The sequence below is a fragment of the Leucopleurus acutus genome, assembly GCF_964270905.1.
Source record: "Leucopleurus acutus genome assembly, chromosome: 8".
Lineage (NCBI taxonomy): Eukaryota > Metazoa > Chordata > Mammalia > Artiodactyla > Delphinidae > Leucopleurus > Leucopleurus acutus.
Genome location: NC_139151.1, coordinates 109,003,333 through 109,017,219, shown reverse-complemented (window position 1 = coordinate 109,017,219; position 13,887 = coordinate 109,003,333). Strand labels below are relative to the sequence as shown.

General features: G+C 60.2%; 1 protein-coding gene across 1 annotated transcript in view; it reads left to right on the top strand.

Annotated features, from left to right (window-relative positions):
- AP2A2 (adaptor related protein complex 2 subunit alpha 2) overlaps positions 1 to 4,326 on the top strand; it is a 63,528-nt gene extending 59,202 nt beyond the window's left edge. The window contains exons 17-22 of the mRNA XM_082845664.1: positions 755 to 846; positions 1,503 to 1,624; positions 2,579 to 2,695; positions 2,785 to 2,854; positions 2,999 to 3,133; positions 3,927 to 4,326. Coding sequence (XP_082701790.1) covers positions 755 to 846; positions 1,503 to 1,624; positions 2,579 to 2,695; positions 2,785 to 2,854; positions 2,999 to 3,133; positions 3,927 to 4,004 — 614 coding nt within the window. The 3' untranslated portion in view covers positions 4,005 to 4,326. The remainder of the gene's footprint in view (positions 1 to 754; positions 847 to 1,502; positions 1,625 to 2,578; positions 2,696 to 2,784; positions 2,855 to 2,998; positions 3,134 to 3,926) is intronic.
- Positions 4,327 to 13,887: the final 9,561 nt, after the last annotated feature.

Below are 13,887 nucleotides of genomic sequence, written 5' to 3'. Positions count from 1 at the left end.
GACAGAAAAGTAGACGGTGGGGCCCAGGACTGGGGGAGGGGAGGGGAGTGAGTGTTCATGGGGACAGAGCGTCCGTTCGGGAAGACGGAACGTTCTGGGGATGATGGTGGGGAAGGCAACACGACCATGTGAATATGCTTCGTGCCCCGCCCTGTGCGCCTAGAGATGCGGAGACGGTAAATTGCAGGGTATATGGTGTATGTTTTACCACATTTTTAAAAAAAGCTTTCTGTTCCCCCCAGCCCCCCAAAATTGTGCCCACTGGCTACTGGGGCTGTTGCCGAGGGGCCCTGTGGGCTGCTGGCCCCGCCTCCCTCTTGGCACCATCGTGGAGCCTTGTCTGCGGAAACGAGTGGAGGGTGGGAAGGCAGCGCATCTGCCCCGTGGGGCCCCTCAGACTCCTTCTCACTGAGGACGGACGGAGGTGTTCGTTTCTCATTGGATGAAGGGGTTAGACTCCGGGCCACGGTGGCGTCACCCAGGAGCCGTGGTGTTTCTTAGGCTGTCGGGGAGGCATGCCTACCTGTGCGTCCTCTCAGGAGATTTGAAGTTCACGTTCCATTCTGAATTCTGAGGGTGTAAAGACGTTCACAGAGGTCTGTGTGGCGGTTTCTGCTGTGCTGGCTCCGAGCCCCCCAAGTGCCGAGGCCGAGGGCTCGGGCGTCGCTTGTGTGGGCCGGGGGCTCTGCTTTCCTCCGTGCAGCTCAGGAGGCTGTGGCGTGTCGTGGGAACAAGCTGCTTTGCTTCCTTCTAGGCCGGATGTTCATATTTTACGGTAATAAGACCTCCACGCAGTTCCTGAGCTTTACTCCTACGCTCATCTGTTCGGACGACCTCCAGGCCAATATCCTTGGTTCCGTTGCCCCTAGGCCCCTGGCAGAAGCGGGTGGAGGAGAGACTAGGAGGGCGTTTCCAGGTGCTGTTAATGCAACCTCGGGGTACCTTCCCACACTCAGGTTGCTTGTTTATAACGCTGGTGAAGTACATGCAGGCCTGTTCTGGCCTCCACATCTGCTGGGGCTCTGGTCTCCTTGGGGAGTCTCCCAGGGAGCTGCTGCCCAGGCAGAGCGAGTGATGGGCCACCTGGGACGAGCTGCGACCGGAGACGGTCCCATATAAATGGCAGAACTGGGACGTGAGCTTCTCCAGCCCGTCAGCCTTGCCATCCAGGTGTCCTGTTCCCGCGATGATGGGCCACCCGGGTAAAGTGAGGGCAAAGGAGGCCCAGCTTGACCACCAAGGATGCCGCCTTCCCTGGAAAAGCCGTGAAGCAGGAACCTCCTTACTACAGGCCAGATCTATTTCTATTTTAAGATAAACACGCTTTAAACATGGACCGTTAAAGCTAAATGTTTAAGTTATTAAAAACACACGTATGGCAGGTTTCGTCCGAGGTCAGGATGTGAGCTCCGACTCCTGCCGGGCCCCTTCTGGAGCCTCTCTGAACTCGGGGCTCAGCCCATGTTCCCAGCGTCGCCACAGCTTCCTTGACACATGCACATCTGAGCCTGCAGACCAAGCCTGTGGACCCCACCGTGGACGGGGGCGCGCAGGTGCAGCAGGCTGTCAACATAGAGTGCGTGTCCGACTTCACCGAGGCGCCCGTCCTCAACATCCAGTTCAGGTGGGAGCCCCGGCCGAGGCACCAGCCGCTCTTGCTGGACGCGGGGGTGTCAGGCTGGGCCGGCACGTGGCTGTGACGTGGGACCTCTGCATCCTTCCTTCAGAGGGTGTGGTGAGGACCGAGGGGTGACCTGCCGTGCACACTCCAGAGGCGTCTGCTACAGGGGGGTGTGGGAAGTGGGGGAGGGAAAGGGTGCCCGGGTCTGGGACGCCGGGTGGGCGGGGCCTTCTTCCCAAGGCCTGGGGCTTTCAGGCGAGAGACCGAGGGGCCTGTCCCGCTGCGGGCGCTGCGCAGCCTGTTGCTCCAGAGGCCAGCCGCCTGGCGCTGGGCCCACCAGCGCCTCGTCTGGGGTGTGAGCGCCTGTGTGTTGTACTCTGAGCGTACACGTCGGCCTGACTGTTTTTTCTGACGTGTCTGTGTTGCTTCTCGGCTCGTTCCTGCCATCTTTCAGCGACTGTGGTAGAGTGTGCTTCCCAGCCTTCCCTGTTGGGTATTTGTAAGGTTAACTTTTGACAAAGCACCTTTCCAAATACAAAGTATACAGGGACCTGCAGATGGTGTACTTTGTAAAATTTAGGGAAATAGACGTGCAGAATTTTTCTTTCATTCCGTAGGCACACCGTTTTCTTTTAGTCTTTTCATGGAAAAAAGAAAAAACCCACACGATTTAAACTTGGAGTTGTAGGACACGGACTGCTGGGGAACGGGAAGAGGCGGCGCCTGTCCCCGGCGCTGCGACCAGCCCAGCAGCCTCGGCCGGGGGTGGCGGGGGCACGTTCCCCGACGTCCTTGGCCATCGATGACGGTGCGCCGGAGATGGACCAGCCTCCCTGGAGCCCTGGGCCGCCCTTCCAGATCTCTCCGCCCCGCCTTTTGCACGCGGCCCCCCTGTGCCCTGGAGGTGGCACACTCGGGACGTGGACTCTTCCCAGCATGCCTCTGTGTTGCTCACAGGTATGGGGGAACCTTTCAGAATGTGTCTGTGAAGCTGCCTATCACACTCAACAAGTTTTTCCAGCCCACGGAGATGGCGTCTCAGGATTTCTTCCAGCGCTGGAAGCAGCTGAGCAAGTGAGTGGCGCCCTGTCCCCCCCGGGTGGGTGGGGGGCCTCGGCTCTGGCTCAGCTGATGGCACTCGCGCTGGCCTCGGTTTCCCACAGTCCCCAGCAGGAAGTGCAGAATATCTTCAAGGCGAAGCATCCAATGGACACAGAGATCACCAAAGCCAAGGTAAAGGTCTTGCTGTGGACGTTCCCAGGGTCGGGACACGACCGGAGTCCTCAGAGGAGGCTGGCGGATTCTCGCCTCGGAGAACCCTCCACCTCTGCTGGCGCCGACGCAAGGGGCTCCTGTTTCTCCTGGTTCTTCCCACAGATTATTGGCTTTGGTTCTGCACTCCTAGAGGAAGTCGATCCTAATCCTGCAAACTTTGTGGGAGCTGGTATCATACACACCAGAACCACCCAGATTGGATGCTTACTGCGTCTGGAGCCGAATCTGCAAGCCCAGGTCAAGCCCCTTGAGGGAATCGCTGAATACGCTTGCTTTTTTTTTTTTTTTTTTAACTGTGGTGTAATTCACACACAGTGAGATATGCAGATAGATCCCAGATGTGGTAGTTTGATGTGTTTCGACAGATGTGTACACCTGTGTAACCACCACCACCCACCCGTTGGTGTGTGTAGCATTTCCATCGCCCCAGAAAGTTCTCTGGCACGCCCGCGTCAGCCCCGGCCTCCCTAGGAGGCAGCGCCGTGTGGCCCAGCGTGGGACCCGCCTGGCCCCAGGCTCCAGCAGTCACCGTGTTGCTGCTGTGTCCACGGTGGGTCCTCGTGGAGCACGTGGCCCTCCTTTGTGGGGAGTTGCCACTCTGGTTTGCCCAGCCCTCCTGTCGATGGACATCAGGCTGCCCCTGTTTCAGGAGGCATTGAATACGGCTGCCGCAGACATCCGGACATGCCTTTGCGTGGGCATGTTTTCATTTCACGTGGGGAACACTCAGGGTGGGATTGCCGGCTCATGGGGTCTGGGCACGGTCAGCCTTGCTGTTCCGACAGCGATGCGGTCTCAGACGCCCACCAGCTGCGCATGAAGTTTCCAGTTGGTCCACATGCACACGAGCACTTGCTGATGTCAAACTGTTTTATTTTTGCCACTGAGAGCGTGTTCGTTGCTTGAACCTGTCAACAGTGGCACCTCCAGGGACGGGCTGAGCAGGGGGCCTTGAGGGGCCGCTGGGCGGGGCTGGCCCCGCGGTGTCTGCCCTGGCACCGCCACTGACCTTCTGTGTCCTCTGTTTCAGATGTACCGACTCACGCTGCGGACGAGTAGAGAAACCGTCTCTCAGAGATTGTGTGAATTGCTTTCGGAACAGTTTTAATCAACAAGGACGGAGGGTCAGGCTCCTGTGTCTGCGTTTTTCTTCATCTCCACTGTCGTCTTCGTTGCCATGCCGCAAGTCCACGCCCTGTGTAGTGTTGCAGCCCCAGGTGCCTCCCAGCCCTGCTTCTCTGGCCTCGTCCCTTGTGGGGATGGATGGGAGCCTGTGTGCCGTCGAGGAAGAAGAGGCTCAGCCTGGACCCAGCCGTCCTGCCAAGTCAGGAGGAGAGGGGCGTGGATCCCGGGATTAACTCTTATAGAAATCAAGACAGTTCTGTGGCTAAGTCTACAAATTAAAGGGAATTTAGAAGTTTGAATGAAAATGGAAAGTTGTTTGAAATTTTATCAAGATGCCAAGGCTGTCTTATTGACAGTTCATCTCTGATGCTCTGAGAGGAGAGGCAGCGTTCTGTCTGCCATGGCAATAGATCTTGGCTACTTGGATGGGAGACGGGGAGGCAGCCCAAGGGTATGTCCACACGGGGCCCAAGCGCCGACCTCGGCCAGGGTGAGAGCACAGTGCCAGGGGGCTTGCTGGGGCCGGGTTCTGAATCTAGAAGTTAGACAGGGTTGTGTTCTCAATGACGATCAACAAAAACACGTATCCTGGCTGGATTTAATTCTATTTTCCTTTTTCCCAGCACTGTGTTCTTAAAGCGAGATTTGTAAAGCCATCTGACTGAGACCTTATGTGTGCAGTGCTGGGGGGTGGGGGATTCCTGGTGGCTCTGGAGGGGGTGTACCTAACCTCATGCATCTTTGGGTTTCAAATGAGTGCACTGTCACCACAGTGGCCCAGGACTGGTTCCCGATTGTGATGGCAGGGTTTGTTGTGGGCCAACAGAGAAGATTTCTGGAAGGTGAGCTGGTCTCTTCCCTGTGCAGTGACCTAAAGGTGCCGGGGTCATGATTGCAGGCCAGGGTGCTGTGGACCTTGGCCTGTGCAGTGGGAGGAGGGAGGCCTGCGTGTGGTCAGGAAGCAGAGAGCAGAGTGGGGATGAGCTGGCACCTGTCCCCCCACCCCTCCGTGTGCGCGGCTCTCACGTGCTGTCCCCTGCGCCTCGAGATGCCGAGGCGAGGCCTGTGTCCTGTTAGCGGCAGATGCGCCAGGTGGGTGGCAGGCACAGGCTGCAGGTTTGTCCTCGACAGACACGTCTGCTTTCGACACTGAGGGGCCCAGGAAGAGCTGGGGCCCTTGTTGGTTACCCTGGTTTTCCAGCAGGGACCGGGCTCCCTGCCGTGCGGTGGGGAGAACCACGTGGGGCAGGGGAACACAGTGGCCCTGTGCCGTGGTGCGGGTCGCGGGGAGGCAGCTTCTGGGAGTCGCCATGTGGGTACTTGGGGCCTCCCACACTGCGGACGCCCCACTCAAGGTTCCCACACCCACCACCCTGTGCAGCCCCTGCAGTGCGCAGTGGTGGAGGCTGAGGCTTTGCGCATGTGGTGGCAGCATGGCCGCTGGTGGCACTGCTGTGCACTGCAGATGGATGGCGTGGCCGTCGTGCTTTTGTTCAAGGTGCGGGACGGTACGCGGTGCTTGGGCTCCAGTGTTTGGACTGCCAGCCCGGGGCTGGTTTCTTATGTCAGCCGACGCCCTCCCTCCACCCATCATTCTGGGTAAACAAATGCTGGGGTGGCGGCTGGAACGTGTGTGGTCTTTGGAGGAAAAGGCGCCCGGCATACGGCTCAAGGTCCCGTCCCGTGGGGCTGCGTGGGGCGCTGAGAACCGATGATGCGGGCCCGTCGTCCGGAACCTGTTCCCCAGTCACGGGGGTGGAAGCTGAGGTGTGTCGAGGTGACGTGCCTTTTGCTCTGCACTTGGGTTCAGGACGTGGGCTGAGTCTGTGGGACTCATCCTGGTGGGGCCTGTGGCCTGGCCTTGGCTCCCCCCACTCCGTGGTGCGCGTCGGGGGCCTGCCTTCTAGGGGCCTGCGTCTAGGGGCCAAGTGGGCCCAGGGGTTCCTTCTTGGGGGGTGAGCCCAGCCACAGGCAGGGTACAGGGTCCCACGGGACGGAGGGCCTCACAGGAGAGTAGTGCTGAGCTGGGAAGGGTGAGAGGGCCTGCAGGGGAGGGGAGGGGAGGGAGGGGAGGGAGGGGAGGGGAGGGGGGACGGGGGGGAGGGGAGGGGAGGGGGGGGAGGGGAGGGGAGGGAGGGGAGGGGAGGCCGGGGGCCCACAGTGGCACCCCTTCTTGGCCCATGCTTGTGCGGGTCCGACCCCGTGAGCTGGACGCGGGTGTGGGGACTCACAAATGCCCGAGGGGCGCGGGAGACGGCAGGAGCAGAGCTCAGGAGCCTTTGTGCCTTGACAAGTGCTAGTTTATTTGTTGTCTGTTCATGGTGGGCTCATGGTGCACAGGGCCTGGTGCCCCCTCCCCAGGGTGAGCTTTGCTGGTGGGCAGGCGGTGACGCTTGCCTCTCCCTTCCCTTCCCCGACTGCAGGGCCCCTCTCCTCGCTGTGACCCGAGCCTCTCCCCCACCCTTCTCTGCTTGGGCGGCCCCTGTTTCCCCAGGAATCCCCTCTGCAGCAGCCTTCCTCACTCCTGCCACCGGGGGTGGGGTTCTGGTCCCAGCAGGACTGGAAGGCTGCCTTCGAAGGCCGGGAGGCTGTGTGGATGGGCGGTGGGCAGTGCCCTGTGCAGTCCCGAGGCTGGCAGTGCAGGGCAGCCTGCTGGGTTTGGTCAGGGTCTGCAGGACCTTTCTCTTCAGATGCCTGGGTGAGCTGCATCTGAGGGCTCTTTGAGGCCACGCCCTGTGCCTAGGAAAGGGGCTGCTGGGCACAGTGAGTCGGGGGGAGCGGGTGCCGGCGGCGCGGCTTGGTCCTCACTCCCGGGGCCAGGTCTCTAGTCTCCGCAGCGCTGGGAGCGGCACGTGCAGCTGCTGAATACCTGTAGCGTCAGCGTCAGCCGCCGTCCCCTCACCCTGGGGTCTGGGCAGGGCAGCACGAGCTGCTTCTCGTGGGAGCCGAGGGGGTGGCAGCAGCTACACTTGGTGTCCACTTGCATGGTGTCAGTGTTGAAGCTGCGGAGGAGCGGCGGCGGGGAGCGCAGGTCAGGACGGCGGCCTCGGGAGTGCTCCTGCCCCTCCCCGGTCGCTCGGAGAGGAGGACCAGGGCCCCAGGCTGCGCCTTCGCGGAGGGGCTGGCCTTGCACGCTGGCCTCCCCGGCTCCCGGCAGGTGTGGTGGAGGTGGGTGCGGGCCGGGGCCACCTGATGGGGCAGCACGCTGCCTGGGCCGGGACCTCGCGGTGGACCTTCCCCAGCTTCCACTGGGAGCGCCTCTGTCGAGCAGGGCGGGTTCCAAGTCCGGGACCTGGACAAGGGCCGCACGGGGCCGACAGCTCACCTGGCCGAGGAGGCGCATACGCCCTCGCAGCGGGTCACCGTCACGTTGGCCGTGCACCCCTGGTAAGTGACCTCTTCCTCAGACTCCCTCACGCTGCAGGTCCCTGGGAGCCGAGAGTCAGGCATCAGATGGTGGCCCTGTGGCGGGGCTGGAGGACAGGTGTGGCCTCTGGGGGCTCCGCACCTGGCCTGCTTAAGGGCAGGAACTGACATACGTGGCTCTGGGCCTCGGGTTTTAACCCCCTTTTCCTGTGGCATGGTGGATAGTGCCGGCGCCGCCAAGGGAAGGCTGCCAGCTGCCTGACAGCTTAGATCTGGGTGCGGCTGTGTGGGCGCCGCCAGCACGTTAGTGCCCACGGTGGCATCTTCCCTGGGCCCCCACCCTGCACTCGAGCCCCTGCCCCAGGCCATCTCCCCTTGTCCGAGCCCCACTGAGCTCAGACCTCATGGCTTTGCATGGGAACAAAGCCTGATAGCAAGTCTCTCACTGTGTGTTTTCTTCCTGAAAGTTGGCTACACTGGGAGTCCCCAAGGGTCAAGGGTTTTCTCAGAGGACGAGGCAGATTCCCAGCACTGGCCCCAGCCTCCCTCTCCACCTCCCCTCCTGGCCTGACACCAACCTGCGGGCAGAGGTGTTTCTGGTCTGCTGGGCTCAGTACCTGCGGTAGCGATGGGGTATGATATCAGCATCCCCTGAGGGGACGTTTGGTATCACAAGAGCTCCCTGCAGGGGTGTGGACCTGGCTGTGAGCTCTGTCCTGCATCTGTCCCAGTGGACAGACTGTAGTGGGTGCCCTGACAGCTGGCAGAGCAGTGTTGCCGTTAGAAGCTGCCAGTGTGGGACTTGAGTGAAAAAGCAAAGGCTGGACAGTCTCTCCTGCCTTCCCACCTGCCCCCTTCCAAGGTCTCCCTGTGGCCTCGAGCCCTGCCTGCCCTGCTTTTCCACTGGAGGTGGGACAAGAGGCCTGGCGGGCACGGGGGTCTTCCCTGTGGCTCCCACTGTCCCCAGCCCTCCTCCCCTCCTGCTCTCCTGCTCCCTTGCCCCACACCCTGGGTCGCCTCTTCCTGGGCAGCCTCCACCCAGTCCTTGTCCCACAAGAGGAAACACTTTTTTTTTCAATACCGTCCTGCAGTGGTGGACAGCCCTGCTGGGGGAAGGCTGGGGGTGTGAGAGGGGGCGGCTGCCGGGCAGGGGAGGGGGTGTCCTTGGAGGACGGGGGTGCTTAGGCAGGCCTGGAGAGGGAAGGTAGAGCAGAGCTAGAGGCGCCTGCAGCACTGAGACCTGGGTGGGCGCCAACCCAGGAGTGTAGGCACCCCGGCCGCTAGTCCCAGCTCGGGCCCCGACGATCACCTGGGGTGAGGCGCGTGCCTGCTTTCTGCAACTGGGGGGAGGGTTGCGAGAGTTGAAACTCCAGGTCCTTCTGAGCTCTGCAGAGGGTTGCCGTGGAAGGCTGCTGAGGGGGGTCACCTCAAAGGGAGGCCAGGACTGCAGCAGGGACGTGGAGGGGCGGGGGGCTGAGGGAGGCAGGTGCAGGACAGTCAGGCCCTGAGGTGGGGAAGGGGGCGACCTGGGAGAGGCCAGGTGCCCATTTAGGCCAGACTGGAATTCACTGGAGCTGTGCCCTGAGAAGAGGGGAGAAAGGATCTGGGACCTGGCCAAGAAAGGCCGAGGAGAGGCCCCGAGAACATGTAAGCAACATACAGCAGAGGACAGGCTGGAGAGGGGGTTGGGGGAGATGTGACTTGGCCACTACCTGCTGGTGGGGCCCTGTCCTTCTAGATACCCCCAGGACGCAGCTGAAGCACCAAATCTCAGAGGCCTGGAATGGCACTCCAGGGCTGGCCAGAGGCCAAGCTGCAGCTCCCCCAGCTGTGCCCACCCCCGCGTCTGCTCAGTGCCCTGCGCTGCCTGGCCACCCCCAGGCAAGGGAAGTGAAGGCTCTAGGGGGAGGGAAGGAGACACACCTGCTGCAAGGGCTGGGCCAGCCTCTGTGGGTGTGTGCAGGTCATGATGGGGCGCAGCAGAGGTGGGAGCAGAGGCCAAGAGGCAGTGCCCATAGGGTCATCAGGAAATGTGAGGGGACAAGAAAAGGCGGAGATCCCATGGGAGTGACCCAGAGTATTGTCCAGAGCGGAGAGACAAGGCTGAGAAGAAGCGTGCACCACAGGTCATGAGGTGGCTGCAGAGATGTCACTCACCTGGAGAGCTGGGTAGAGATGTGACGAGAGAGGAGGTGGACTGGCCCCTGGTGGAAGAGGACCCGGCAGTGGGGAAGGAGGAGCTTCCATGCGCAGTGATGGAGCCGGTCAGGAATACGCTGGCCGGCAGCCCGGTGGTACTTGGCTGTCTGGTGGTGAGGTTGGTGGCTGGGGAACTTGGGATGGCTGTCACTCCCAGGGTGGAAGACAGGAGGCCCTGCGTGGGGGCTCGGGTCGTGAGAGAGGTGGACTTTGAGGTAGTGGACCGAGAGGACAGAGCTGAGGAGGTGGGCTTGCTGGGTGTGGTCTGGGATGTAGACAGGACCATGGTACTGGGAGTGGGGAGAGGGGACAGCGTGGGAGAGGATGGGGGTGAGAGGGAGGGCCTGACGGACACGATGGTGGCTGGGGAAAAGCGGCTGGCAGACAGGGGGGCTGTATGTGATATGGTCACGGGTGCAGAGGGGGAAGGGCTGTGCGGAGCTGAACTAGTGGTTGGGATGCTCTGTGAAGTGGAAACTGCTGAAGGTGATGGGGAATATGATATAAAAGGAGGAGTGGTGTGTGAGGACACGTGAGAAGGAAGAGAGGAAGTAGCGGGCAGGGAGGAGAGCGTGGAGGTGCTGGATGAAGACGAGGGGTAATGTGGAAGGTTCGACACAGAAACAGAAGTGGTGAAAGGACTTTGGCTTGGGTTTAGAGATGGAGAAGATAATGTAGAACTAAAGCTAGAGCTTTGTGGTAGTACTGTGCTGATTGAGTTCTGGGCTCGGGTGGTACCTGTTGTGGTCTTTGTCAGTGGTGGGGCTGTGGGTGTGGTGGTCCCTCTTGTGGTCTTTGTCAGTGACGGGGTTCTGGGTGTGGTGGTTCCTGTTGTGGTCTTTGTCAGTGGTGGGGCTGTGGGTGTGGCGGTCCCTGTTGTGGTCTTTGTCAGTGGCGGGGCTGTGGGTGTGGCGGTCTCTGTTGTGGTCTTTGTCAGTGGCGGGGCTGTGGGTGTGGCGGTCTCTGTTGTGGTCTTTGTCAGTGGCGGGGCTGTGGGTGTGGTGGTCTCTGTTGTGGTCTTTGTCAGTGGCGAGGTTCTGGGTGTGGTGGTCCCTGTTGTGGTCTTTGTCAGTGTTGTGGCTGTGGGTGTGGTGGTCTCTGTTGTGGTCTTTGTGAGTGGTGGTGTTCTGGGTGTGGTGGTCCCTGTTGTCTTTGTCAGTGGTGTGGCTGTGGGTGTGGTGGTCTCTGTTGTGGTCTTTGTCAGTGGCGGGGCTGTGGGTGTGGCGGTCCGTGCTGTGTTCTTTGTCAGTGGCAGGGTTGTGGGTGTGGTGGTCCCTGTTGTGGTCTTTGTCAGTGGCAGGGCTGTGGGTGTGGCGGTCCCTGTTGTGGTCTTTGTCAGTGGTGGGGCTGTGGTTGTGGCAGTCCCTGTTGTCTTTGTCAGTGGCAGGGTTGTGGGTGTGGTGGTCCCTGTTGTGGTCTTTGTCAGTGGTGAAGCTGTGGGTGTGGCGGTCTCTGTTGTGGTCTTTGTCAGTGGCAGGGCTGTGGGTGTGGTGGTCTCTGTTGTGGTCTTTGTCAGTGGCGAGGTTCTGGGTGTGGTGGTCCCTGTTGTGGCCTTTGTCAGTGTTGTGGCTGTGGGTGTGGTGGTCTCTGTTGTGGTCTTTGTGAGTGGTGATGTTCTGGGTGTGGTGGTCCCTGTTGTCTTTGTCAGTGATGTGGCTGTGGGTGTGGTGGTCCCTGTTGTGGTCTTTGTCAGTGGTGGAGCTGTGGGTGTGGCGGTCTCTGTTGTGGTCTTTGTCAGTGGCGGGGCTGTGGGTGTGGTGGTCTGTGTTGTGGTCTTTGTCAGTGTTGTGGCTGTGGGTGTGGCGGTCCGTGCTGTGTTCTTTGTCAGTGGCAGCGTTGTGGGTGTGGTGGTCCATGTTGTGGTCTTTGTCAGTGGCAGGGCTGTGGGTGTGGCGGTCCCTGTTGTGGTCTTCGTCAGTGGTGTGGCTGTGGGTGTGGTGGTCTCTGTTGTGGTCTTTGTCAGTGGCGGAGATGTGGGTATGGCGGTCTCTGTTGTGGTCTTTGTCAGTGGTGGGGCTGTGGTTGTGGCAGTCCCTGTTGTCTTTGTCAGTGGCAGGGTTGTGGGTGTGGTGGTCCCTGTTGTGGTCTTTGTCAGTGGTGGAGCTGTGGGTGTGGCGGTCTCTGTTGTGGTCTTTGTCAGTGGCAGGGCTGTGGGTGTGGTGGTCTCTGTTGTGGTCTTTGTCAGTGGCGAGGTTCTGGGTGTGGTGGTCCCTGTTGTGGTCTTTGTCAGTGTTGTGGCTGTGGGTGTGGTGGTCTCTGTTGTGGTCTTTGTGAGTGGTGATGTTCTGGGTGTGGTGGTCCCTGTTGTCTTTGTCAGTGATGTGGCTGTGGTGGTCTCTGTTGTGGTCTTTGTCAGTGGCAGAGATGTGGGTGTGGCGGTCTCTGCTGTGGTCTTTGTCAGTGGTGGGGCTGTGGTTGTGGCGGTCCCTGTTGTCTTTGTCAGTGGCAGGGTTGTGGGTGTGGTGGTCCCTGTTGTGGTCTTTGTCAGTGGTGGAGCTGTGGGTGTGGCGGTCTCTGTTGTGGTCTTTGTCAGTGGCGGGGCTGTGGGTGTGGTGGTCTCTGTTGTGGTCTTTGTCAGTGGCGAGGTTCTGGGTGTGGTGGTCCCTGTTGTGGTCTTTGTCAGTGTTGTGGCTGTGGGTGTGGTGGTCTCTGTTGTGGTCTTTGTGAGTGGTGATGTTCTGGGTGTGGTGGTCCCTGTTGTCTTTGTCAGTGATGTGGCTGTGGGTGTGGTGGTCTGTGTTGTGGTCTTTGTCAGTGGTGATGTTCTGGGTGTGGTAGTCCCTGTTGTGATCTTTGTCAGTGGCGGGGCTGTGGGTGTGGTGGTCTGTGCTGTGTTCTTTGTCAGTGGCAGGGTTGTGGGTGTGGTGGTCCCTGTTGTGGTCTTTGTCAGTGGCGGAGCTGTGGGTGTGGCGGTCTCTGTTGTGGTCTTTGTCAGTGGCGGGGCTGTGGGTGTGGTGGTCCGTGCTGTGTTCTTTGTCAGTGGCAGGGTTGTGGGTGTGGTGGTCCCTGTTGTGGTCTTTGTCAGTGGTGATGTTCTGGGTGTGGTGGTCTCTGTTGTGGTCTTTGTGAGTGGTGATGTTCTGGGTGTGGTGGTCCCTGTTGTCTTTGTCAGTGATGTGGCTGTGGGTGTGGTGGTCTGTGTTGTGGTCTTTGTCAGTGGTGATGTTCTGGGTGTGGTAGTCCCTGTTGTGATCTTTGTCAGTGGCGGGGCTGTGGGTGTGGCGGTCCGTGCTGTGTTCTTTGTCAGTGGCAGTGTTGTGGGTGTGGTGGTCCCTGTTGTGGTCTTTGTCAGTGGCGGGGCTGTGGGTGTGGCGGTCCCTGTTGTGGTTTTTGTCAGTGGCAGGGTTGTGGGTGTGGTGGTCTCTGTTTTGGTCTTTGTCCGTGGTGTGGCTGTGGGTGTGGTGGTCTCTGTTGTGGTCTTTGTCAGTGGTGATGTTCTGGGTGTGGTGGTCTCTGTTGTGGTCTTTGTCAGTGGCGGGGCTGTGGGTGTGGCGGTCCCTGTTGTGGTTTTTGTCAGTGGCAGGGTTGTGGGTGTGGTGGTCTCTGTTTTGGTCTTTGTCCGTGGTGTGGCTGTGGGTGTGGTGGTCTCTGTTGTGGTCTTTGTCAGTGGTGATGTTCTGGGTGTGGTGGTCTCTGTTGTGGTCTTTGTCAGTGGCGGGGCTGTGGGTGTGGTGGTCTCTGTTGTGGTCTTTGTGAGTGGTGGTGTTCTGGGTGTGGTGGTCCCTGTTGTCTTTGTCAGTGGCGGGGCTGGGGGTGCAGCAGTCTCTGTTGTGGTCTTTGTCAGTGGTGGGGCTGTGGGTGTGGCGGTCCCTGTTGTGGTCTTTGTCAGTGGCGGGGTTCTGAGTGTGGTGGTCTCTGTTGTGGTCTTTGTCAGTGGCGAGGCTGTGGGTGTGGTGGTCTCTGTTGTGGTCTTTGTCAGTGGTGGTGTTCTGGGTGTGGTGGTCCCTGTTGTGGTCTTTGTCAGTGGCGGGGTTCTGGGTGTGGTGGTCCCTGTTGTCTTTGTCAGTGGTGGTGTTCTGGGTGTGGTGGTCCCTGTTGTCTTTGTCAGTGGCGGGGCTGGGGGTGCAGCAGTCTCTGTTGTGGTCTTTGTCAGTGGTGGGGCTGTGGGTGTGGCGGTCCCTGTTGTGGTCTTTGTCAGTGGCGGGGTTCTGAGTGTGGTGGTCTCTGTTGTGGTCTTTGTCAGTGGCGAGGCTGTGGGTGTGGTGGTCTCTGTTGTGGTCTTTGTCAGTGGTGGTGTTCTGGGTGTGGTGGTCCCTGTTGTGGTCTTTGTCAGTGGCGGGGTTCTGGGTGTGGTGGTCCCT